This window comes from Trichomycterus rosablanca, chromosome 12 (assembly GCF_030014385.1).
Source record: "Trichomycterus rosablanca isolate fTriRos1 chromosome 12, fTriRos1.hap1, whole genome shotgun sequence".
NCBI classification, from domain to species: Eukaryota; Metazoa; Chordata; class Actinopteri; order Siluriformes; family Trichomycteridae; genus Trichomycterus; species Trichomycterus rosablanca.
Genome location: NC_085999.1, coordinates 21,623,409 through 21,651,014, shown reverse-complemented (window position 1 = coordinate 21,651,014; position 27,606 = coordinate 21,623,409). Strand labels below are relative to the sequence as shown.

Below are 27,606 nucleotides of genomic sequence, written 5' to 3'. Positions count from 1 at the left end.
TATTAAACTCTTACATGATTTAATATAATAAACCCAAATTATTTTTAATATACACATATTAATGTCCCTCACAACCTACAAACCTTGTTTTATAGATACTGCTTTTATTTTTATTTTATTTTTATTTATAGTTAGGATCAATGAATCCATAATACTTTTATATTGAAGATAAATAAATCTGTTAAACTCTGAAATCATTTAATATAATAAACCCAAAGTTTTTTTAATATACACATATTAATGTCCCTCACAACCTACAAACCTTGTTTTATAATTACTGCTTTTTTTTTTTTTTGTAATTAATACTTAAGATCAATAAATCCATAATAAGTGGTTATCAGAGATAAATCTATTAAACTGTGATATGATTTAATATAATAAACCCAAACTATTTTTTATGAACACATATTAATGTTCCTCACATCCCACAAACCTTGTTTTGTAATTACTGTTTTTATTTTATTTTAATTTATAGTTAAGATCAATGAATCCATAACAAGTGTGTATAAGAGATAAATCTATAAAACTCAGACATGATTTAATATAATAAACCCCAATTTTTTTTATATACACATTTTAATGACACTCACAACCTACAAACCTTGTTTTTTAAATTCTGCTTTTATTACTGTTTTTTTATTATTTTTTTAAGATAAATGAATCCATAATAAGTGTGTATAAATCTATTAAACTCAGACATGATTTAATATAATTAACCCAAACTATTTTTTATGAACACATATTAATGTTCCCCACATCCTATAACCTTGTTTTTTAGATTCTGCTTTTATTTGTATTTTTTTATTTATTTATACTTAAGATCAATGAATCCATAATAAGTGTGTATCAGAGTTTAATCTAATAAACTTTGACATGATTTAATATAATAAACCTAAACAATTTTTAATATACACATATTAATGTCCCTCAAATCCTACAAACATTGTTTTAAAAAAACTGGTTTTTTTTGTATTTTATTTTAATTTATAGTTCAGATCAATAAAATACATACTTTTATACTATAGATAAATAAATCTATTAAACTCGGATATAATTTAATATAATAAACCCAAACTATTTTTAATATATGCATATTAATGTCCCTCACATCCTACAAACCCTGTTTTATAGAAAATGCTTTTATTTATTTTTTTTAATTTATAGATAAAATTGTTATATACATAATACTTTTATACTGGAACTAAATAAATCTATTAAACTCTGATATGATGTAATATAATAAACCCAAACTATTTTTTAAATACACATATTAATGTCCCTCACAACCTACAAACCTTGTTTTATAGATACTGCTCATATTTTTATTTTAATTTATAGTTAAAATCCATAATAATAAATCCATAATCAGTGTGTATAAGAGTTAAATTTATTAAACTCTGATATAATTTAAAATAATAAAGTCAAACTATTTTTATTAATTACATATTAATGTCTCTCACATCCTACAAACCTTGTTTTATAGATACTGTTTTTATTGTTATTTTATTTTAATTTATAATCATGATCAAAATATCCATAATACTTTTATACTGGAAATAAATAAATCTTATGAACAATGTTTGTAGGATGTGAAGGACATTAATATGTGTATATAAAAAATAGTTTTACTTTATTATAGTAGATTATTTTAGAGTTTAATAGATTTATCTCTGATATACAATTATTATGTATTTACAGATATTAACTTTAATTTAAAATAAATTAAAAATAAAAGCAGTAATTACAAAACAAGGTTTGTAGGATATAAGGGACATTAATATGTGTTTTAAAAAAATAGTTTTATTTTATTATATTAAATCAAATCTGAGTTTAATAGATTTATCTATGATACACACTTATTATGGTTTTTTTATTATGGATTTGAACCATAAAATAAAATAAAATCTAAATAAAAGAAGTATCTACAAAACAACTGTTGGATGTTATGGACATCAATATGTGTATATAAAAAATAGTGTGGGTTAATTATATTTAATTATATCAGAACTTAATAGATTTATCTCTTGTACACACTTATTTTGGATTTAATGATCTTAACTATAAATTAAAATAAAAAAAAATAAAGCAGTATCTATAAAACAATGTTTGTAGGATGTGAGGGACACTAATATGTGTATATAAAAATAGTTTGGTTTTATTATATTAAATCTTATCAGAGTTTAATAAATGTATTTAGTTCCAATATAAAGGTATTATGAATGTACTGATTTTAACTATAAATTAAAATAAAATAAAAATAAAAGCAGTAATTATAAAACAAGGTTTGTAGGTTGTGAGGAACATTAATATGTTTATATTAAAAATAGTTTGACTTCATTATATTAAATTATATTAGAGTTTAATAGATTTATTTGTGTCCAATGTAAAAGTGTTGAGGATTCAGTGGTCTAAAGTATAAATTAAAATAATAAAAAAATAAAAGCAGTATCTATAAACCAATGTTTTTAGAATGTGAGGGACATTAATATGTGTTTATCAAAAAAAGCTTGACTTTATTATATTAAATCATTTTAGAGTTTAATAGATTTATCTCTGATATACACATATTATGGATCCATTGATCTTAACTATAAATTAAAAAAAAATAAAAATAAAAGCAGTATCTACAAAACAAGGTTTGTAGGATGTGGGGGACATTAATATGTGTATATTAAAAATAGTTTGGGTTTATTATATAAAATTATATCAGAGTTTAATAGATTTATTTAATTCCAATATAAAAGTATTATGTATATAAACATTTTAACTATAAATGAAAAAAAAAAAGAAGTATTTTTAAAACAACATTTGTAGGATGTGAGGGACATTGATATGTGTTTACTAAAAATAGTTTGACATTATTATATTAAATCATATCATAGTTTAATAGATTTATTTAGTTTCAATATAAAAGTGTTATAGGTTTATTGATCTTCATTATAAATTAAAATAAAATAAAAATAAAAGCAGTATCTATAAAACAACTTTTGTAGAATGTAAGGGACACTAATATGTGTTTACAAAAAATAGTTTGGGTTTATTATATAAAATCATATCAGAGTTTAATAGATTTTTTAAATTCCAATATAAAAGTATTATGTATATAAAAATTTTAACTATAAATAAAAAAAAAGCAGTATTTTTAAAACAACTTTTGTAGGATGTGAGGGAACTTAATATGTGTATTTTAAAAATAGTTTGGTTTTATTATATTAAATGATATCAGAGTTTAATAGATTTCTTTAGTTCCAATATAAAAGTATTATAGATTCATTGATCCTAACTATAAATAAAAATAAAATAAAAATAAAAGTATTATTTAAAAAACAATGTTTGTAGGTTGTGAGGGACATTAGTATGTGTATATTAAAAATAGTTTGGGTTTATTATATTAAATCATGTAAGAGTTTAATAGATTTATTTAGTTCCAATATAAAAGTATTACGTATTCATTGATCTTAAGTATAAATTAAAATAAACTAAAAATGAAATTATTATTTAAAAAAGAAGGTTTGTACGATGTGAGGGACATTAATATGTGTATGTTAAAAATAGTTTGGGTTTATTATATTAAATCAGGTAAGAGTTTAATAGATTTATCTCTTATACACACTTATTACGTATTCATTGATCTTAACTATAAATTAAAATAAACTACAAATAAAAGTATTATTTAAAAAACAACTTTTGTAGGTTGTGAGGGACATTAATATGTGTATATTAAAAATAGTTTGGGTTTATTATATTAAATCATGTAAGAGTTTAATAGATTTCTTTAGTTCCAATATAAAAGTATTATGGATTCATTGATCCTAAGTATAAATTAAAATAAATTAAAAATAAAAGTAGTATCTATAAAACAACTTTTGTAGGATGTGAGGGACATTAATATGTGTATGTTAAAAATAGTTTGGGTTTATTATATTAAATCATGTAAGAGTTTAATAGATTTATCTGTTATACACACTTATTACGTATGCATTGATATAAACTATAAATTAAAATAAATTAAAAATAAAAGTAGTATCTATAAAACAACTTTTGTAGGATGTGAGGGACATTAGTATGTGTATAATAAAAATAGTTTGGGTTTAGTATATTAAATGATTTCAGAGTTTAATAGATTTCTTTAGTTCCAATATAAAAGTATTATGGATTCATTGAACCTAAGTGTAAATTAAAATAAATTAAAAATAAAAGTAGTATCTATAAAACAACTTTTGTAGGATGTGAGGGACATTAATATGTGTATGTTAAAAATAGTTTGGGTTTATTATATTAAATCATGTAAGAGTTTAATAGATTTATCTGTTATACACACTTATTACGTATGCATTGATATAAACTATAAATTAAAATAAATTAAAAATAAAAGTATTATTTAAAAAAGAAGGTTTGTAGGATGTGAGGGACATTGATATGTGTATATTAAAAATAGTTTGGGTTTATTATATTAAATCATGTAAGAGTTCAATAGATTTATCTCTTATACACACATTACGTATTCATTGATCTTAAGTATAAATAAAAAAAAATAAAAAAAAAAAAAAAAAGTATAATTTAAAAAACAACTTTTGTAGGATGTGAGGGACATTAGTATGTGTATATTAACATTAGTTTGGGTTTTTTATATTAAATGATATCAGAGTTTAATAGATTTATTTGTCTCCAATATCAAAATATCATGGATTTATTGATCTTAATTATAAATGAAAACAAAATAAAAATAAAGGTATCATCTATAAAACAAGGTTTGTAGGTTGTGAGATACATTATTTTGTGTTCATAAAAAATAGATTGACATGAATCCATTAATACATTACAAGACTTTAATGGATTTATTTCTCTGTAATAAGTGCAGAGTAAATGTTTCCAACGTTTCTCTGTTAGTTTGATGACGCTCCCTAACGCTTTAGCTGAACTTGGCGCTTAATCAGCGGTTTCATTTTAATATTTCTTTAAATAAATACATTTAACCTCAAAATTACTATAAAATAATTTTTTGTAGTATGTAGTATACTTAAATCTGTGCAAGAAATCGTAAAATAAATAGGTGTTAGGTGTTTTTTGAACCATTTATATAGATCGGAATGGCGAATGTTAAACGAATGTCGAATATAAAACTAACTTTACCGCAGTAGTATATCGGGCTTCACCGTAATGTGTCGGCGAAAAGAGCTGAGTGATTTATAAAGTTTAACACATCCAGAACTGAAGCAGTCAAGACCAGCTTTGTGATTTTAAAAATAATATCCAACAATAACAAAGGACTGAAAACCAGCAAATGAGGTAATTAAACTCCAAACAAAATAGTGTAAAGTTTAAAAACCTGCACATATTGTTCACATTTGTTTTTGAAAAATTAGTTGATTAAATAGTGAAATAATGTTGATGTTTTTACTCTGCCTACTTCTGATGATTGTAACATCTAAACAGTAACAGATTATCAGAACTGTACAATTTACTGCTTTTTATAAAGAGATCAAATTAATATTGAGCAGAATTAAGTTCACCTTATTGGTCCGGCCCTCCACAACAGTCCCAGTTTCTTATGTCGCCCCTTGGAAAATTTAATTGCCCACCCCTGATCCAGACGGTTATCAGCAAAGGCAGGGTCTTTCATGGTAAGGGGCTGTGTCAGTGCCCTTGGCAAAGGTGCCCTTGGCAAAGGTAATTTACATTAATGCATTAATGCAGAAAAGTACATCGAGATCTTACAGCAACATATGCTGCCTTCAAAGACGTCATCTTTTCCAGGGATATCCATGCATTTTTCAACAAGACAATGCAAAACCACAGGCTTCAGAATTTTGAAACGAAAAATGCAGCAAGGATGACCTCGTACAGTTGCACATCTGAAGACGTGTTTGCAGGAGGAATGGGACAAAATTAAACATGAAACACTAAAACGCTTGGTATCCTCAGTGCCAAAATGTCTTTTAAGTATGGTGAAAAGGAATGGCAGCATTACAAAGTGGTAAATGCTTTACTGTCCCAACTTTTTTTGGAATATGTTGCAGGCCTGAAATGCAGGAATGGATGTTTATTAATAAATTAAATTAAGTTGACCAGACAAAACATGAAATATATCGGGTTCATACTGTCTGCACTGAAATAAAAGTCAGAAAAAAGTAAGAAACTGTGTTTTTTTTTTTTATTATTTGCATTTTCCATGCTGTCCCAACATTTTCTGATTTGGGGTTGTAGATACACTGAGAAACCAGAAACCTGATAAATCTATCACACTTTACATTTGCAACTCTGCATTTATGGGCACTAAATCCAACTTGGTACTACATTTATTAATAGTTTTAGATATAGTTTATAGTATTTATAAGAAAATTATAGTTTACTATAGTTTTAGGTGGCGCACTACAAGAGAAACATTAGCGCCATGTCAACAAGTCTAAGGCAAGATAACTTATTAAAAATAAGCTAGCTAGCATGTTAGGTAGTGGATCTAGTCTGTTATAGTTAGCTAATGTTATGTAGGTACACAACAGCATATGGACAAAAAGTATTTACATTTAAAGGTTTTTTAAAAATATATATGTTTTGCTTGCATGTTTGCATGCCAAATGATTTTAATATGATCCAGATTATATGACAGTCCTCACTTAAAAGTAAATACTTAAAGTGGCATTACTTAAAGTGGCAGACTTAAAACTGTTAACAAAAGTTTTTTTTATACAGGCCATTTAGTATAATACATTAATAACTGTTTTTGGCCTGTGAAATTTGCTTTTTGCTACACTTGTGGCCCACTGAATAAAAAGGTTTAGAACCATTGGTCTAGACATTGTTGCATTTTGTTTCTCTGGTCATGACACCGAACAGAAAGAAAAGTGATTGAACAATAATAATTTGTCATGAAGACACAACTTTACCTAAATTACACAAATGTCATGTTTATAGCACATGTATAGTTCTACAATTACTTACTGTAGTCCATCTGTTTTTCTGCATGCTTTATTAGCCCCCTTTCATGCTTCAATGGTCAGGACTCTCCCAGGAACACTACAGAGTAGGTATTATTTGGGTGGTGGGTCATTCTCAGCACAGCAGTGACACTGACATGGTGGTGGTGTGTTAGTGTGTGTTGTGCTGGTATGAGTGGATAAGACACAGAAATACTGATGGAGTTTTTAAACACCTCACTGTCACTGCTGGACTGAGAATAGTCCACCAACCTAAAATATCCAGCCAACAGCGCCATGTGGGCAGCGTCATGTGACCACTGATGACCAACTCAAACAACAGCAATAGATGAGCGATCATCTACACTTTACATCTACAAGGTGGACCAACTAGGTAGGAGTGTCTAATAGAGTGGACAGTGAATGGACATGGTAATTAAAAACTCCAGCAGCGCTGCTGTGTTTGGGTATGCAGAGAAACAGATGGACTACAGTCAGTAATTGTAGAACTACAAAGTGCTTCTATATGGTAAGTGAAGCTGATAAAACTGAGTGTAGAAACAAGGTGGTTTTAATGTTATGACTGATCAGTGTATATTAATATTAGACTATTTATTTATTACACTTTGATGCCATGTCACAGATGAGTGATTTTCCCCTTGCCTTCAGTATTGCCATTCTCATCACAGTCAAAGCCATCATTTTCCAAGACAAGCTCTTGCTTGTCTTTACAAGAGATGACATCAGCTTCCACAACTCTCTCAATGTCCTCCTCAGCTGAGTTTGTTTTAAAACGCCTCTTATACAATTGGTAGCCTAAAAAAGATAATTATTACTTATGTTACAGAGAAAGCAGTTACAGTTACATTTGTAAGGTGGTTTAAAAAGTTAAAAAAGATAAACAAAGGTAGTGCACCATAGTAATAGAACTGCAAATAAAGGCTTACACTGTGATTATTGCAGTTAATTATTCAATATTAGTAACTAACCTTGTCAGAGTCTTAGTGGGCCCAAAAATATTCAAGGAACATTAGGTGAATGCAGGAAGCAAGGTAGGTTAATTAGCCAATCCACCAACTTATATGTTCATTTGAAATAAAGTGTCTGCTGAATTAACTGCTTATCTACAAACAAGTCCCTATTTAATCACTCCCAGGAAATTTTACTACATAAGCAGTAAAAATCTGGAAGTATTTTTTCTCCAGACAACACTTCCCATCTAAGTCTAGTGTTAAGGCTTTGCTTAGTTATTTTCTCACAAAAGCTGCCTTCTTAACTATACTGCACAAATTATGTGCTGGTTGGGATCCAAAGGGAAATAGATACTGTGGCTGTGCATGTAAGGACAGGAGTAATGGCTATGTGCACTGCTCATGTTCAAACAAAGCTTGAAGCGACAGTGACACGCCAAAGGCCAGGTGGAGTAGTCCACACTAGAGTTTTGTGTTAAAAACTAGTTATTACTGACTTGCACATTGTGAACAAAAAAGAATATTTTTGAACCATTTTTGAAATGGTTCGTGAGGTATTTAAGAAGTAAAATTAAACTGTCGCAATCACATAAAACAAATCTAAAACGCTCTCCATCTTCTTTCCCTCAACTCAAAACATTAACACTACCCCTACATTAATGTTTCTGAGTTTTAGGATAAATATGGTGGCTCCAAAGAAACTAAAACTAGACAGCGAATGCAGAAGATTTCAGGTGCACTGGGACAATAAATATTTTTTCACTAAGTTCAGAGGGAAGTGTGTACTTTAATTTAAAAGAGAAAGCATACTTGTCTTCCCATTAGGATTATGAACTGTTAAGTAAAAAAGGCAAAATTTTAGTTTATATAACACTGTTAAAGATAATAAAATAATGAAATAGGTCTATTATATGTATTGTTTTATTACAAAACAAATTGGCCCGTGTTTGCAGGTGTTTTACTCCATCTGGCCCTCAATAAGAAAAGTTTGGACACCCCGGCTCTAACTGGACAAATGATGTGGCATTATCAAGCAGGGAAAGAAATCAACACATTAATTTACAGATTAATTAATTTGCTGACATAAGAAAATTGTATATTGAAAAAAATGAAAAACAATGCATTGTAGCCATTTTCTCTACATTAACGTGTCATCATTAATTAACATTTGGTTTCTCACCTATTGATCATAGGTAAACATCTCTTTTTTCTCATGCTGTATGTGCCAGTGTGGATAGTGCTTTGTGGTCACTTTTTTACACATTAAATATTTTAAATACAAGAGAGCACTGTCATAAATATGAATTAAAGTTTGTGTTTGACAATTCTAGTTGTGTTTGACAAATACATTAAATAACATTGTTAGGTATTGCCTGTTATTCTAACACATTAGCACCAGATTCCTGATGTCGAACAAATACTACTTTGTCCGTGTAAACCTGACCCAAATAACCCAAACTGTAAAATCCAATCCAGCTTTCACTTAATATCTGGAATCAGAAAACTGAATATAAGTGTATTCCATACCCATGCAATGCAAATAGTCCCTTAGTTTAATTTATTTTAATTGTAAGCCTGTTTTTTGCTTCTTTAATGCTGCTTCAGGTAGAAAAAAGTTTAAACATTTGTTAATACATTGCTTTAATTATTTACATTAATTAATATTGCTGACCTACCTCCAACTGACAGGAAAGCCACAACAAGTTGGAAAATGCTGTAGATTAAGGGAAAGGAGAACATGATCTCCAGCTCTTCGGGGGAGAAGGACAGCTGAACAATGGTGCTACACAGCTGTGAGTTTTGAAAACCTGTTTCCAGTGCAATGGTGCGGCACCTGGAACCAGTACAAAGCACCTTATTGTACCCCATATTTTCCTTAAAATGTGCAGAGCAAAATCAAACATTCGAACATTTACATTTGTGGTACGACCATATTTTAACTTTGAGTCCAATACAGAAAAGAAGCACTAGAATTCTCTGTGATACCTGTGCCAGGGTTGTCCTACAAATCGAGCCAGAAGAAATCCCAGGCCAAAGCCCACTAGTGGGTAGATTGCACCAATTATCCACAGAGCAGGAGCAATTGTCCATGAAGACTGGTACAGCACACCACCAACCACAGCAATTATAATAATGAGAAGGATGCCCACAATTGAGCCAAACTATTGGAAAAAAAAACACACGTTGGAGTCTCTATTAATAAACTAAAAAAAAGAAAATAACTAAGTAAATAATTGTTAAAAAATGCAAAGTGCTAATTAAAATAAACCATAAAAATGTAAACCTCAAAATTTACCTTGAGAATCTTCTTTGCTATTTTGGGCCACCGATGTTTGACAAAGATTCCCAAAGTGACAGGAACAAGCAGACATACCAGTGTAATACCTAAACAAAAATATTTTAAAAGATTAAGATGAAACATTAAAGTGTCACAAATATATGATAATAGAATACATTGAAAAAGGGGCAAATACTCCACAACACTATAAGTAGATAAATTGGGGATAATTATAGACAAGCCCCATTACTTAAAATAGTTCTAAGCATATTCTAGGCCCTATTATTATGCATACAGTTTGATTTCTGTAAAATTACACATAATTTCTTACCTATGCTATCAAATGGAATCTGAATTGTATCAGCTGAGATCCAGACTGAAGCATAAATAAACAGGCAAAGAGGCATCATCCCTAGTGCCAGGATAGATGAACATGTTGTCATGCTAATGCTGCAGATGAAAGACAAAAATGTGTAAAAAAATAAAAAAATAAAAATGCATTTAATTTGGTCATATAAGCTTTCTTAAATAAAGTAAAAACTAAATACTTTTCTCATGTGATGATCAAAGATGTTTTTTTATTTTTCTATTTATTTATGCACTTTCTCCCAATTTGGCGTAGCCAGAGCCGTAGATAGAGTTGCGACACTCCTTGATCTCGCCGCTACGCGGTCACGTGGTTCATGTAACCTACCAATAGTTCCAAACAAACCCCGCGCTGTCATGTTCTCATATGGGACCGGCAGCAGTGAATGAAATATTAAACGGCAAATAATAAACATTTGTACAATGTCTGGGTATTTTCAAATGCCTTTACATTTACTGCATCTGCTTTAATGTCAATTTGGTATTTAAAGTGAAAGATTGATGTTTATAATGACTTGTTAACACACAGTACATTATATTAGCATACATTACATAATGCCATATCATTAAGTAGTAGAGACAATATACAGGTCCTTCTCAAAAAATTAGCATATTGTGATAAAGTTCATTATTTTCCATAATGTAATGATAAAAATTAAACTTTCATATATTTTAGATTCATTGCACACCAACTGAAATATTTCAGGTCTTTTATTGTTTTAATATTGATGATTTTGGCATACAGCTCATGAAAACCCAAAATTCCTATCTCAAAAAATTAGCATATTTCATCCGACCAATAAAAGAAAAGTGTTTTTAATACAAAAAAAGTCAACCTTCAAATAATTATGTTCAGTTATGCACTCAATACTTGGTCGGGAATCCTTTTGCAGAAATGACTGCTTCAATGCGGCGTGGCATGGAGGCAATCAGCCTGTGGCACTGCTGAGGTGTTATGGAGGCCCAGGATGCTTCGATAGCGGCCTTAAGCTCATCCAGAGTGTTGGGTCTTGTGTCTCTCAACTTTCTCTTCACAATATCCCACAGATTCTCTATGGGGTTCAGGTCAGGAGAGTTGGCAGGCCAATTGAGCACAGTAATACCATGGTCAGTAAACCATTCACCAGTGGTTTTGGCACTGTGAGCAGGTGCCAGGTCGTGCTGAAAAATGAAATCTTCATCTCCATAAAGCTTTTCAGCAGATGGAAGCATGAAGTGCTCCAAAATCTCCTGATAGCTAGCTGCATTGACCCTGCCCTTGATAAAACACAGTGGACCAACACCAGCAGCTGACATGGCACCCCAGACCATCACTGACTGTGGGTACTTGACACTGGACTTCAGGCATTTTGGCATTTCCTTCTCCCCAGTCTTCCTCCAGACTCTGGCACCTTGATTTCCGAATGACATGCAAAATTTGCTTTCATCCGAAAACAGTACTTTGGACCACTGAGCAACAGTCCAGTGCTGCTTCTCTGTAGCCCACGTCAGGCGCTTCTGCCGCTGTTTCTGGTTCAAAAGTGGCTTGACCTGGGGAATGCGGCACCTGTAGCCCATTTCCTGCACACGCCTGTGCACGGTGGCTCTGGATGTTTCTACTCCAGACTCAGTCCACTGCTTCCGCAGGTCCCCCAAGGTCTGGAATCGGCCCTTCTCCACAATCTTCCTCAGGGTCCGGTCACCTCTTCTCGTTGTGCAGTGTTTTCTGCCACACTTTTTCCTTCCCACAGACTTCCCACTGAGGTGCCTTGATACAGCACTCTGGGAACAGCCTATTCGTTCAGAAATTTCTTTCTGTGTCTTACCCTCTTGCTTGAGGGTGTCAATGATGGCCTTCTGGACAGCAGTCAGGTCGGCAGTCTTACCCATGATTGCAGTTTTGAGTAATGAACCAGGCTGGGAGTTTTTAAAAGCCTCAGGAATCTTTTGCAGGTGTTTAGAGTTAATTCGTTGATTCAGATGATTAGGTTAATAGCTCGTTTAGAGAACCTTTTCATGATATGCTAATTTTTTGAGATAGGAATTTTGGGTTTTCATGAGCTGTATGCCAAAATCATCAGTATTAAAACAATAAAAGACCTGAAATATTTCAGTTGGTGTGCAATGAATCTAAAATATATGAAAGTTTAATTTTTATCATTACATTATGGAAAATAATGAACTTTATCACAATATGCTAATTTTTTGAGAAGGACCTGTACAGTACAGAGATTAAAGTTTTTTTATGCTTTTTTTTTTTTACATAAACTAATCTCCCTTCACTTTCCTGAGGATTCATAATAATAATAATTTTGGCTAAACACTAAGCCATGTGGCTGGATTCATAAGGTTTACCTGCACTGAATGAACAGATTCATAAACACACTACAGTACCTTTAACATTATAGTGCAGGTACATGAAAAAGCATTCATTCATGTCTTATTTCATGAGTGGTTAATAATTGATTCCTACATGTAATATATTAATGAATACATTATGAATATGCACAAGTTCATTTTGTCTAATGTAAGTGGTGGACAAGGTACACAAACCATGTAGTTGAGTTAAAGTAGAGATATCCAAGGTAAAAATATTACTCCAGTAAAAGTAGTAGCAAAAGTAAAAATACTCTTTACCTCCACTTGAGTAAAAGTACTAAAGTATTTACCTTCAAATGTACTTAAGTATGAAAGTAAAAGTAGCATGATTTATTATGGCTCTAATGTTTTATGATCATTTCTGTAACAAGACTCTTAATTAATCAATTAATTTTAGGTGAAAAGACTCTAGTGTCATTAACTGACTAAGCTAAATTCGGTTATACCTATTAATTAAACATATAACATGTTTACATATAACAAATAAACATGTAACATTTAGTGCTGAGCAAATGCTAAACAATAACAGTATTAAGTATATTAATGACATCAAATTCATTATTTTTTTAAAACAAAGTAACATACAGCTGAAAATGCTTGCTAAGTAGTGGAAATGAATGGGGCTCTCTGGGTTGCCCCTTCACAACGGTTCCCTATGGGAGTGTCGCCACTCTGTTCTCTCTACCAGTCTGGGCGTAGCCAATTGGTCTTCCTGATGGCGTCTGAAGGTTTATTTGCCTGCTCCACGCCCCTTCCATGCGCAGTCCTGTGCTTTCCTGTCCTGTCGCACATAAGGTTTGAAAATACCTAGTTCACACTACACGATTTTTGCCCTGATTTTCGCTCGGCGACTGGTCGGCGCTTGATTTTCCGGGTCGGGAGCAACTCAGCGTTCGCTCGGCGATCAAAACTCGGCTCTCAGTCGCTAAGTGTGAACTATCCAACAACTCCATCCGACCGGCTCGCCGACCGCTCGGCGACTGGATTGAGTTTTCTAGCACGTCAGATATCTTAGATGTGCGACTGGGAATGAGTGACATGTCGAACAGACAATGAGAATGCAGGATACAGCGTGAGGGGAAACGCAAGAGACGAGTGGTACAGGGGCTTAATTAATATAGTTTATATCAGAATACACCGGCACACACACGTTTTACAGTATTTCTGACTTGATCGTCCTCTACAAAACATAACACCCACGCTGCATTGCAAAATTATTAATTAACCTCCAACTTACTACAGAACAAGCCATATACTGTTCATGTTGCCAAATCCACTCAGATTCATTTATTTTTCTTCCTTGATTTCATCACGTCAGCGCACAAACTTTGATCTCTCGCTATTTGTTTACGTGCATTTTTGGACGTGGTATCATTAAACTTCTCGTCACTTCTCACGTGTTTTATAAAAAAAAAAGAAAAAAAAGGGAGACCAGAGAAGCTCGTCTGCGATTCCAGTTGGTGATGGATCGTGTAGTGTGAAACCCCTAACGCCGATCAGTCGTGTAGTGTGAAATATACACTGACTGAAAGACTCCCGAGTGCAAAAGATTCAGTCATATAGTGTGAACTGTACAGCGACCTGACGACTTGGAAAGTCGTGTAGTGTGAACTTGGCATAACCAGAGTCCTTGCACAGCGTTTGAAGTCCCCGCAGACTCCGTGGCCAATTTTGTCTGGTGCAGGCACTGCCAATTGTGCCCGCTAGATGGCGCCCAACCAACAGGTAGCAGAGGCGAGTTTCAAACCGAACCGCTGCGCCACTAGCAGTTTTGAAAGAATTATCCAGTCTTACAAAAAAGTAGTTCTAGTATACTTATGCATCAAACAAATAGTCTTAAATATATCATAGATTTACTACATTGTTTCCATTAAATGCATTTTGATCACTGTTTTGATTCATTTTAATCAAAATAACTTTTTACATAAAATCCATACTGAACTGGGTTAGCTTTACATAAAAAGTATGCTTCATATAATAAAATAATAGAAGCAGTACACAGTAAAAATGTTTGAACACAACTGATCAAATCCTACATCCAGAGCAAATTTTGCTGTTAAGTTGATTCTAACTGTCTTTATGAATTTACCACAGTTTTCTCACCTAAGATCCATGTCTCCATCCAGCCAGTATGTGATGACATTAGAGTTAGTCCCGCCAGGGCAACATCCCATGATTAAAATAACCACAGCCTGAATGGGCTGCACCTGAAAGGCTAGTGAGAAGATGAATGCTGTAAAGGGCATGATACCAAACTGGCACAGAAAGCCAATAAAGATGCCCCATGGACGACGGATGTGTGCCCAAAGCCTGTGCACATCCACAGTACATCCCATGGAAAACATGACCATGGCCAGCATGACAGTGAGTACAGTGCTCAGGACAGTGCTTAGGATGATGTTAAAGTCACTCTCCGGAACCAGGCATGATGTGCCTGAGCACACTGTCGCATTGATATGACAGGTTGGAAATGGTGTAGCCATGAATCCAGTCTTGGGTGGTGTCAAAATAGAAAGAAACAGCAAGCAAGTCAAAATTTATCAAGGCTTTGATAAAAAGTAGATTCCAAATGTATTGGGTTATGGAAAAGAAGAATGAATTACACAAAAGATCCTGATGATTTCAGATTAAGCTTCCTTTACCTTCTTTCTTTACTGCTGCCTATGACAAGAGATGCTCAGAAAGAATGTACATGCTTAGCAGCCTTTTTATACCAGGTCAGCACAAATAAAATGGGCAATGCCATAAAAAATTAACTTGTGCCAAGTGCTTTTATGGGGTCAGTGTCCAAATCCCCATATAAATGAACTACACTTATAAAAGCAAAAAAAGTTGTTTCAACTTTAGGTGCAATAAATGTAATTGCACTACCTTGTACTTTTTACAACACTATTAAATACATTTATTGGGCTTTTTAAAGCCATACACAATAGGATCAGCATCATCACCAATCATCATTACTTTTAAAACTCTTAAGAAGAATCTTGTCTGGCATGAGATTATGTGTGTGTCAGAGTTAAATAATAATAGTAAAAGAAATATGCATGAGTTGTAAAAGTCATTTAAGAGGCTGTATTACAGTTATGAGTATAAGAATGGACTGAACATACCTGTCAGACTTTAACTAACACAATACACACCCAGGACCCATAAGTTAAAATGTAAAAACCCAAACTAGAGAGCTAAATATGAAGGGCAAAGTTCAGAAGTGGAATTTTAACAAGTGTGCTGACAAAAAAATAGCATTCTCGCAATAGCAGTTCTCAAAGTATTTCGACTTGATTCTCAAAATATTATTTGAGACTTTGTTTTCAAAGTTGAATATATAAAAAAAATATCTGTGGCCCTTAAAAACATCTAATTTCCTTAGTAAAATGCAAATTCTTCTTACAAATTCTTACACTTCATATCACACAAACTCCATGTACTGTACGTTGTGCACATTGTTTCATTCTATTCTAGTATACTGAAAACAGAATGGACAATTACATTAATCTTCTTGGCTTGTAAGAATAGCTATAACAACCAGTCGTAACAGACTCTGGCCACATGAGGAAAAAGATACTGTAGTCAGATGAGACAAAATTTTAACTCTTTGGGCAAAATAGAAATCAATATGCACAAAACACATCAACTGGCTAATACCCATCCTACGATTAAACATGGTGGTGGCAGTATCATGCTAGAAGTGTACGTAGATTAATGGGTAAAATGGCAATTGTATCCATTCAAAATCAAATCCAGTGTAATAAAAAAAGTCGGGGGCTTTAAATACTTTAAATACATCACATCTTTTCTTGGTGAATAGGTGGAGTTACTGATCTGATGACAAGTGGAAAATTAAATCTCAAACCATACTAAGGAGTTTCTTTAATCAAGTGTTTTTGTATTTTATCCAACTTAGCCAACAGTAGCTAAATTAACATAGGCCTAGGTTTGGAAGGAAATCGGCAAGAAATTTCACCTCACTACAGAAAAAGCACACCCTAGGAAGCTTGAAATTGCTGTAGAATGTTATTCATTGTATTTAACATTTTTCAGCTTGGATATGTTCCACCCTAACTAGTATGGTGGTGATATTTTGAGGGCTATTTTTGTTGTTTCTTTGAGCATAATTATACATGTACTTATTGTATTCCAAATTGAGAAACCTGGCTTGTATTGCCTGATACACACAAAATAATATTTCTAATAACAAATGTACAAATGTGTGACTACACTAAGTACAAGACATAATATATACAATTTCCACAAGCCAAAATATAAAAACCCTTTCTTCCGGCCAATTGAACAGAGAAAAAATTCAATCTTGCTACTGTTTTCCTGAGCTTACTGTGTTCCTCACCTGCGTTCAGTACAAAACACAGCATTTATTTTGTGTTCAATATTGCTTATTATTAATAACATAGATATAATCATTTGTATTACTTAATTCACAAAGGTTATACAGTAGTGTTAAAAAAAATAGCAGTGATTTTAAAAAAGCGAATAAAGCACAAATTCATTATAATAACTTTTATTTCCATAAATGCAAATGCACTGAAAATACTACACTTTCAATTCTAAATGAAAACATTAACAAAATTTAGCCTTTACAGAAAATTAAGAAAAATGAATATTAGGATGTTCAAAAAAATAGCAGTGCCAGCATTTTTCTTTAAAAACTCAAAAAAATTATCTATGAACTGAAAATGTTTAAGGTTTCACTTTACTTTAAATTACTGAACTAATATTTAGTGGCATAACAATTGTTTCCGAGATCTGTGTTGCATGGAGTCGACCAACTTCTGGTACCTCTAAACAGGCATTCCAGTCCAGGATGATCAGACTACATTCCACAGTTCTTCTGCAATTTTGGGTTTTGCCTCAAAAAAACGTGTTTCAGATTTCAGCCCACAAGTTCTCTGTGGGATTGAAGTCAGGGGATTGTGCTGGCCACTCTATTACCTCAATCTTGTTTGTCTGTAACCAAGATGTTTTGGGTCATTGTCATGTTGAAACACCCATTTTAAGGAAATTTCTTCTTCGACATAGGGCAACATGATCTGCTCAAGTATTCTGATATATTTAAACTGATCCATGATCCCTCGTATGTGATAAATAGGTGTAACACCATGGTATGAGAAACATCCCCATATCATCATTTTGTACCACCATGCTTTACTGTCTTCACAGTGTACTTTGGCTTGAATTCAGTGCTCGGGGGTCGTCTGACATACTGTCTATGGCCACTAGACCTAAAAAGAACAATTTTGCTTTCACCAGTCCACAAAATGTTGAGCGATTTCTCTTTGGACCAGTCAATGTGTTCTTTGGGAAATTTGAACCCATTCAGGACATGTCTTTTTCTTAACAACGGAACTTTGCAAGGAGTTCTTGCTGGTAAATTGGTTTCACTTAATCATCTTCTGTACTCACTGGTAACTTCAGATGTTCCTTGATCTTTCTGGAGGTGATCATTGGCTGAGTATTTGCCATTTTGGCTATTCTTCAATCCATTCGAACAGTAGTTCCACGCTTCCTTCTGCGTCTTTCAGGTTTTGGTTTTCACTTCAAGGCATTTGAGATCATTTTAGCTGAGCAGCCAATAATTTGCTGCACTTCTCTGTATGTTTTTCCCTCTACAATCAACTTTTTAAACAAAGTACGCTGTTCATCAGAACAATGTCTGGAACAACCCATTTTACCCAGTATTTCAGAAGGAAATGTGCTACGACCAACCTGTGCAACATTTGCCCCCCTCCTACCTTAAATAAGGGCCAAAATTGACACCCGTTCTTTTGCAGAATGAATGACTTCACCAGTTGAACTCCTCACTGCTATTATTTTGAACAAGCCCCTTTCAGTCAATGCTTCGATTACTCAGAATGAGCGGCATGCATGTCCTAATTGTTGGGTTTGTTTTGTGTTCATTACTCTACTACACTATCAAGTAAATTTTTTGCTATGTAGAAACAGCATTTTTTACTAAAAACAGTGATTTATCAGGTTAATGGTGTTGGACTGCTATTTTTTTGAACACCACTGTATATGAAGTTGTATTAAAGATTTTATTATGATGGCCTGACTGACTGTGGCATTGAACATCCAGTTAATGTTGCATGCGAGCTTAAGTGAGTACAGTCGACCCTTGACTTACGAACTTATTTGGTTCCAAAGGGCTGTTCTTAAGTCAAAATGTTCGTATGTTAAGCCTATTTTCCCATAAAAAATAATGTAAATAGAATTAATCCGTGCCAGACCTCCCAAACCACCCCCTTACCTAATCCTTCTAATGTCTTAAATGGTCTTTTTTGTAATAAATACAAGTATATTTCCCTTAAATCTTAAATTATACGAATAGACATTCCTGTAATGAACAATAATAAACAAAAATACACAGTAGTACTGTACATAAAAAACACATCACATTTCATACACCATCACATACACCATAATATCTATATCTACCAGAAACAACAATAACTCATATTTCTCTATTATTTCCTTCTTTATTTTAATACTGTTGTATTTTGTAGGTGTAATTGCACGAAAGAAAAACTCTGCGGACTTTCTCCTTCTCTCTCACTCACTGTTCCCTCTGTTTGATACAGTGACAGCTACTGGCAAGAGTGCGAATGTTCGCTCACTGTATATATATATATATATATATATACAGTGTATCACAAAAGTGAGTACACCCCTCACATTTCTGCAGATATTTAAGTATATCTTTTCATGGGACAACACTGACAAAATGACACTTTGACACAATGAAAAGTAGTCTGTGTGCAGCTTATATAACAGTGTAAATTTATTCTTCCCTCAAAATAACTCAATATACAGCCATTAATGTCTAAACCACCGGCAACAAAAGTGAGTACACCCCTTAGTGAAAGTTCCTGAAGTGTCAATATTTTGTGTGGCCACCATTATTTCCCAGAACTGCCTTAACTCTCCTGGGCATGGAGTTTACCAGAGCTTCACAGGTTGCCACTGGAATGCTTTTCCACTCTTCCATGACGACATCACGGAGCTGGCGGATATTCGAGACTTTGCGCTCCTCCACCTTCCGCTTGAGGATGCCCCAAAGATGTTCTATTGGGTTTAGGTCTGGAGACATGCTTGGCCAGTCCATCACCTTTACCCTCAGCCTCTTCAATAAAGCAGTGGTCCTCTTAGAGGTGTGTTTGGGGTCATTATCATGCTGGAACACTGCCCTGCGACCCAGTTTCCGGAGGGAGGGGATCATGCTCTGCTTCAGTATTTCACAGTACATATTGGAGTTCATGTGTCCCTCAATGAAATGTAACTCCCCAACACCTGCTGCACTCATGCAGCCCCAGACCATGGCATTCCCACCACCATGCTTGACTGTAGGCATGACACACTTATCTTTGTACTCCTCACCTGATTGCTGCCACACATGCTTGAGACCATCTGAACCAAACAAATTAATCTTGGTCTCATCAGACCATAGGACATGGTTCCAGTAATCCATGACCTTTGTTGACATGTCTTCAGCAAACTGTTTGCGGGCTTTCTTGTGTAGAGACTTCAGAAGAGGCTTCCTTCTGGGGTGACAGCCATGCAGACCAATTTGATGTAGTGTGCGGCGTATGGTCTGAGCACTGACAGGCTGACCCCCCACCTTTTCAATCTCTGCAGCAATGCTGACAGCACTCCTGCGGCTATCTTTCAAAGACAGCAGTTGGATGTGACGCTGAGCACATGCACTCAGCTTCTTTGGACGACCAACGCGAGGTCTTTTCTGAGTGGACCTTGCTCTTTAAAAACACTGGATGATCTTGGCCACTGTGCTGCAGCTCAGTTTCAGGGTGTTGGCAATCTTCTTGTAGCCTTGGCCATCTTCATGTAGCGCAACAATTCGTCTTTTAAGATCCTCAGAGAGTTCTTTGCCATGAGGTGCCATGTTGGAACTTTCAGTGACCAGTATGAGAGAGTGTGAGAGCTGTACTACTAAATTGAACACACCTGCTCCCTATGCACACCTGAGACCTAGTAACACTAACAAATCACATGACATTTTGGAGGGAAAATGACAAGCAGTGCTCAATTTGGACATTTAGGGGTGTAGTTTCTTAGGGGTGTACTCACTTTTGTTGCCGGTGGTTTAGACATTAATGGCTGTATATTGAGTTATTTTGAGGGAAGAATAAATTTACACTGTTATATAAGCTGCACACAGACTACTTTTCATTGTGTCAAAGTGTCATTTTGTCAGTGTTGTCCCATGAAAAGATATACTTAAATATCTGCAGAAATGTGAGGGGTGTACTCACTTTTGTGATACACTGTATATATATATATATATATATATAAATATATATATACACAGTTAAGGTCAAAATTATTAGCCCCCCTTATGAAATCAAATCAAACCTTTATCCTTCCAATGACATGGGCCATAACCTTAAGTGTTTATAGTTTGTGTGCGTCCACAAGAACAAAGACAACATCTGCATAAGGTCAAATGAACATTTTTATTGGTTTGCTGAACTGAAACAAGAAAAAAGCAAAAAATGCAATGGTCAAAATTATTAGCCCTCTAACAACTAATAGTCAATAGTGTAGCCTTTCTGATCCAAAACTGACAACAACCTCTTCTGATAATTTCTAACCAAGTTGGCACATGTCTCCTGAGGGATTTTAACCCATTCTTCCTTGGCAAATTGTTCAAGATCATGCAAATTGCTTGGTCTCCGAGCATGGACCCGAACCTTAAGCTCCCTCCACAGATTCTCGATCGGATTGAAATCAGGGCTCTGGGAGGGCCACTCCAGAACCTTGATTTTGGTGTCTTTCAAAAAGTTTTTGACTAACTTTGATGTATGCTTCGGGTCATTGTCTTGTTGGAAGACCCAGCGACGACCTGACCCTAGACTGGCAGCAGATGTCTTGATGTTATTCTTCAAAATATCCACATAATCCTCTTTTTTCATGGTCCCATGCACCCGAACAAGGTTTCCTGTCCCTGAAGCAGCAAAACAGCCACACAGCATTATGCTTCCACCAGCATGCTTCACTGTGGGGACAGTATTTTTAGGGTTGAAGGCCTCGCCCTTCCTACGCAAACAAAAGCAGCATCCATATGCCCAAACAGCTCAAGTTTGGTTTCATCAGACCAAAGGACAGACTTCAAAAAATCACCCTTATGTTTCAGATTGTCTCTGGCAAAGTTCAGTCGGGCTTTGGTGTGCCGCTGTGAGAGCAACGGGGTTTTTCTTGGACGGTGACCACGAAGTCCACCACGATGAAGAGCCCTCACAACAGTCTTGCATGAAACATCAAGTCCAGAGGAAGCCAACTCAGCAACAATCATCTTTGCAGAGGTCCGGGGATTCTTGTTGACATCTCTGATTATTTTTTGCTGCAAAGTTTTGGAAATCTTGTGTTTTCGACCACGGCCAGGTTTATTTTTAACAGACTTTGTTTCTTTGTGCTTTGCGATGATGCAACGCACAGCTGTTCTAGAAACCATGAAACGCTTGGAAATGGCAGTATATCCTTCCCCCTGAAGATGAAGGTCCACTGTCTTCTGTCTGAGGTCCAGACTGATTTCTTTGCTTTTTGGCATGATGATATTGCTTCTTACAAAGATTATTGAGCAACCCTTGAGTATCCCTTTCATTCAAGCAGTCAAATGATACTAACTCTGCTTCTTGGATTCACTTAAATAAGGTTCAGGGCTAATTGATTGCTCAGGTGTGTTTTCAAACCTATTTGACTGCTCAGGTGTGGTTTCAAACCCAGTTCATTTGTTTTGAAAGCACAAAATCACATGGGGGCTAATAATTTTGACCATCTCAGTTTTCACCAGATTTTTCATAAAGAAATCTTGAATATTTATTTTACATTCTAAAGTGTACCAAAATCGGGCGAGAGAGAGAGAGAGAGAGAGACGCTCGGAGTCAACTTGTTCGTGACGTCACGTGTTTCGCGAATTTCAGTTCGTAATGCAGGTAGTTTTATTTTCATACTCATCAAGGCAAATGATATGATATGCACAGATTTTTTAGCAATTTTATTAACACACTATTTTGTCTTTCTTCTATTCCTTAAGACTGAGGGTGGTAGATGCATCCTACCATTCTGCTCCAGGACAATACTGCTGGGGGTAATAATGTACCGTAAGTAAGAAAACAGTATTTACACAAAATTCACATTTTTCCAGCTTAATGTATAGCTGGTTCTCCAGTATTTGGGCCAGAACAGAACGAACATGGTGACAATGGGTTTCATAATCAGATTGAAACACCGAAGGCACATACAAAGGCCAAAGGGCATCAGCAGATATTTATAGTGCCCCCTAGTGGTGAGAAATGCTGTCTTCCATTCATCGTCCTTTTTAATTCTCACTAAGTTATAAGCACTTCTACGGACCAGTTTAGTGAAAAATTTTAGCCCCCTGAAGCTGTTCCAGAGATAAGGGTACAAGCAGTTGGGGAAAAGCATATGGTTTAGTAAACTGATTTTGTCCCCAATAGTCAAAGTCCTCCTCCTTTTTTATTGACAAAAAAATTCTGCAGTGACAGGGGACGTGGAGGGCTGAATAAATCCTTGTTCCAGTGCCTTATGAATGTAGTCCTTCATGGTTCTCTCCTCTGCCTGTGTGAGTGGATAGACACTTACTTACTTACTTCTTGGGGGGAAAAAAGCTACGAGCTTGGCACACTTGCTTCTGGACATTTTTGCCCATGGCATATCCTTGCAAGCTCAGTCAGGTTGAATGGGGAGTGTCGGTACCCAGCCATTTTCAGCTCCTTCCACAGGTGTTCGAATGGATTCAGGTCTGGGCTCTGACTGGGCCACTCAAGGACATTCACAGACTTTCTCCGAAGCCACTCCTTTGTTCTCTTGGCTGTGTGCTTTGGGTCGTGGTTTGGAAGGTAAACATTGGCCCCAGTCTGAGGTCCAGATTGCTCTGAAGCAGGTTTTCTTTAAGGATCTCAGTTTACTTAGCTGAATTCATTTTTCCCTCTATCAAGACTAGTCATCCCGGTCCCGCTGCTGAAAAACATCCCCACATCATGATGCTGCCACCACCATGCTTCACTGTAGGGATGGCATTAGCCAGGTGATGAGCGGTGCCTGGTTTCCTCCAGAAGTGACGCTTGGTATTCAGGCCAAAAAGTTCAATTTTGGTTTCATCAGACCAGAGAATTTTGCTTCTCATGGTTTGAGAGTCCTCTAGGTGACTTTTGGCAAACTCCAAGTGGGCTGTCATGTGCCTTTTACTAAAGAGTGGCTTCCGTCTGGCCACACTACCATAAAGCCGTGATTTGTGGAGTGCTGCCTGGGTGGTTGATTTTCTGATAGGTTCCTGCTCACCTCCCTGGTCAAGGCCTGTCTTCCCTGATCGCTCAGATTGGCCGGGCGGCCAGGTCTAGGAAGATTTTTGGTGGTTCCAAACTCCCTATTTACAAATGATGGTGGCAACTGTGCTCTTTGGGACCTGTAAAGCTGCAGCAATTTTTCTGTACCCTTCTCCAGATCTATGCCTTGACACAAACTTTACAGTGTACACACTTGAGTGTAATTACAATATTTCAATGTTTTATTATAAAAAGATTTAACAATCTGAACGTCAAACATTGCTTATCTTATCTGATCTATAATAAATACGCATAAGTATAAATGCATGTGTATCAATTACACTTTAACACAAACATTAACACAACATTTTGGCATTGTAATCTCTCTCTGCCCACACAAAACAGAATAATAGCAGGCTACACACTTCAATATATTTCAAAAGTTAACTGCTTAGTTTATAGTTACAGATATTTCTTAAAAGTGTATGAACGTGTACGATTAGTTATGCCTGTAATCCAGAATTAAGTTCTATACCGTAACAAAAAATATGAATGTAAATGTTCATGTTGCGATGACGGTGATGTAAAGTAATGTTAAAATAATTCAAAGTCCAAACATTTGAGTGGTTAACGAGAATGCTACTTTACATGTCACACAAGCTCAGTGCAAAACTCGAGCACAGAAACGGTACAAATCCGATCTATTCCCTACACACTCGCTCCCTACGCCCTATAGTGCGCTTCACTTTCTTAAAGGGCCAGACAATATATTTTATAATTCACATTACACGACAGGTGAGACGTTCTTTTTTCTTAATATAGCGCTTTTATTTAGGAAAAAATTGTTCTTACATAGGCAGGAAAATCTATGGCAGACAAGAGTCAGAACAGCGGATTGGGCGTAACGTTATTATTACTGTTTGCTCCTTTTTCTCAACACTTGTGCTCAATTTACACTGAAGATATATTTAGTAAATAAGTACATGTCCGCGCTTGTGTTCATTTCCGGTTGAACTGATAAAAAATTTTGATTTTGAAAAATTAAAAGACTAGCCGTTTTTCAGTTTCTGCTTGTTAGCTCACAGCTAACGCTAGCCAGTGTAGCTCTTCACTCGTCTCTCTGTGTTATCACCAGTGAGAACCCCACAGCCAATCAGCGAGCTCCAACCGCCTACCCCTCCCACCCCTCCCTCACTGTGGATGCGCGCATGTCCTAAAGTCTCAGTTTTCAAGGTAAACAAACCTGAAGCAGAAATTCGGCGCTTCACATTTAAAAAATACCGTCACCATTTTTGAATACCGTCACCATTTTTGAATACCGCGGTATACGGTAATATCGTCATACCGCCCAACCCTAATTTGTACCTTTCCCAACTGCATGCCTGTACACAATCACATATCTGAGCAAAAGTATTCACACTTCACCCCCCCCCATACATACTTGAATACACCCTAGAAACCAAAAAACCCATTATAGCAACCACCCCACAACCCACAAGCACTCTCAATAGCAATCAATGGCAATTACATAGCTACACCTCAGCAATTAAGTTGATACCATAGCAACCACCTACAAAGACCTTAGCAAACATTTCCTTATATCCTGCTTGCAACACCTTAGAACCCACCTAGCAACACTCTAGTAATTACCTAGCCACAGCTTAGCAACCTGGGTACACTGTGGTAACTGTGTAGCAAACCCTTAGCAACCACCCAACAACATGTAAAACATTAGCAATTAAACCACTACCACAGCATCTGCCTAGCAACACCTAAGCAACCTCTTGGCATCATCTCAGTAACTGCCTAGCAACCTGTTACCATAACAACAACCTGTTACCATAACAACCATCTAGATATACCTTATACCAACAGCTAAATCAACAGCTTAAGAAAACCTTAACAACCAACAAGTTCTTGGCAAACACCTAGCAACACCTTGGCAAACACATCAACATTTGTGAAACATGCTTCTATGCTTGCACACAAAGACAATCATCTGTCTGAGCAAAAGTATTTGCACTCCTACCAAATACATGCTTGCACACACACTCACAAATCTGAGCAATTTCATACTCACCCCCACCAAAATACGTACATGCACCCACAATATCACATATTTCACCAAAAGCATTTAACCCGCCACATACTTTACCACTGCTGATCTGCAATCAAACTCGCACACCTCTCTAGTTTGATAAGTTTTTACCAATCATCACTTACACAATATATTTGAAAATTCTTAAAATTGTGACTCATAAGTTAATTAAGGTGTAATATACAGGAGTGATGCCATGTCAATTTACAAAAAAGGGACATACAACCAAATATCAAGTGTTCTGTATGGATATTTCTGACTCATCAGATTTTTAAAGAAGCAACAAAAAGCTATTTAAATTTAAAGTGACGTGCAGTGCTTACCAGACCAAGACCAAGACCAGAGAATCTTTTTATATCCTATTTAGCATACTCTACATTGGTTAGTGGATTTTCTATAGTCTTGCAATGACTCAGGAAGTGCGACACCATTCTCCATTCTGTGCACACAACTTCTGGAGCTCTTTTACAGTAACTCTTTTAAAGTGACCACTGTGGTCCTGAGATACAGAGCCCTGAAAAAAATCTCAAAAATTAAGAACATTGATATACGTACATATATATACCGATCAGCCATAACATTAAAACCACCTCCTTGTTTCTACTCACTGTCCATTTATCAGCTCCACTTACCATATAGGAGCACTTTGTAGTTCTACAATTACTGACTGTAGTCCATCTGTTTCTCTGCATGCTTTGTTATCCCCCTTTCATGGTGTTCTTCAATTGTCAGGACTCTCCCACAGAGCAGGTATTATTTAGGTGTTGGATAATTCTCAGCACTGCAGTGACAATGACATGGTGGTGGTGTGTTAGTGTGTGTTGAGCTGGTATGAGTGGATCAGACACAGCAGCGCTGCTGGAGTTTTTAAAAACCATGTCCACTCACTGTCCACTCTATTAGACACTCCTACCTAATTGGTCCACCTTGTAGATGTAAAGTCAGAGACGATCGCTCATCTATTGCTGCTGTTTGAGTTAGTCATCTTCTAGACCTTCATCAGTGGTCACAGGATGCTGCCCACGAGGTGCTGTTGGCTGGATATTTTAGGTTGGTGGACTATTCTCAGTCCAGCAGTGACAGTAAGGTGTTTAAAAACTCCATCAGCGCTGCTGTGTCTTATTCACTCATACCAGCACAACTCACACGAACACACCACCACCATGTCAGTGTCACTGCAGTGCTGAAAATGACCCACCACCCAAATAATACCTGCTCTGTAGTGGTCCTGGGAGAGTCCTGACCATTGAAGAACAGCATGAAAGGGACTACAGTCAGTAATTGTCGAACTACAAATTGCTTC

The 27,606-nt window shown here is 35.3% G+C and overlaps 1 protein-coding gene across 1 annotated transcript; it reads right to left on the bottom strand.

Moving 5' to 3' along the window:
* Nucleotides 1-7,472: 7,472 nt before the first annotated feature.
* Nucleotides 7,473-15,373, bottom strand: slc10a2 (solute carrier family 10 member 2). The gene is made up of 6 exons (XM_063006627.1): nucleotides 14,994-15,373; nucleotides 10,498-10,616; nucleotides 10,185-10,273; nucleotides 9,875-10,050; nucleotides 9,565-9,722; nucleotides 7,473-7,733 (listed from the first exon to the last, which is right to left on the bottom strand). The coding sequence occupies exons 1-6, from the start codon at nucleotides 15,371-15,373 to the stop codon at nucleotides 7,555-7,557; spliced, it is 1,101 nt and encodes a 366-aa protein (XP_062862697.1). The 3' UTR covers nucleotides 7,473-7,554.
* Nucleotides 15,374-27,606: the final 12,233 nt, after the last annotated feature.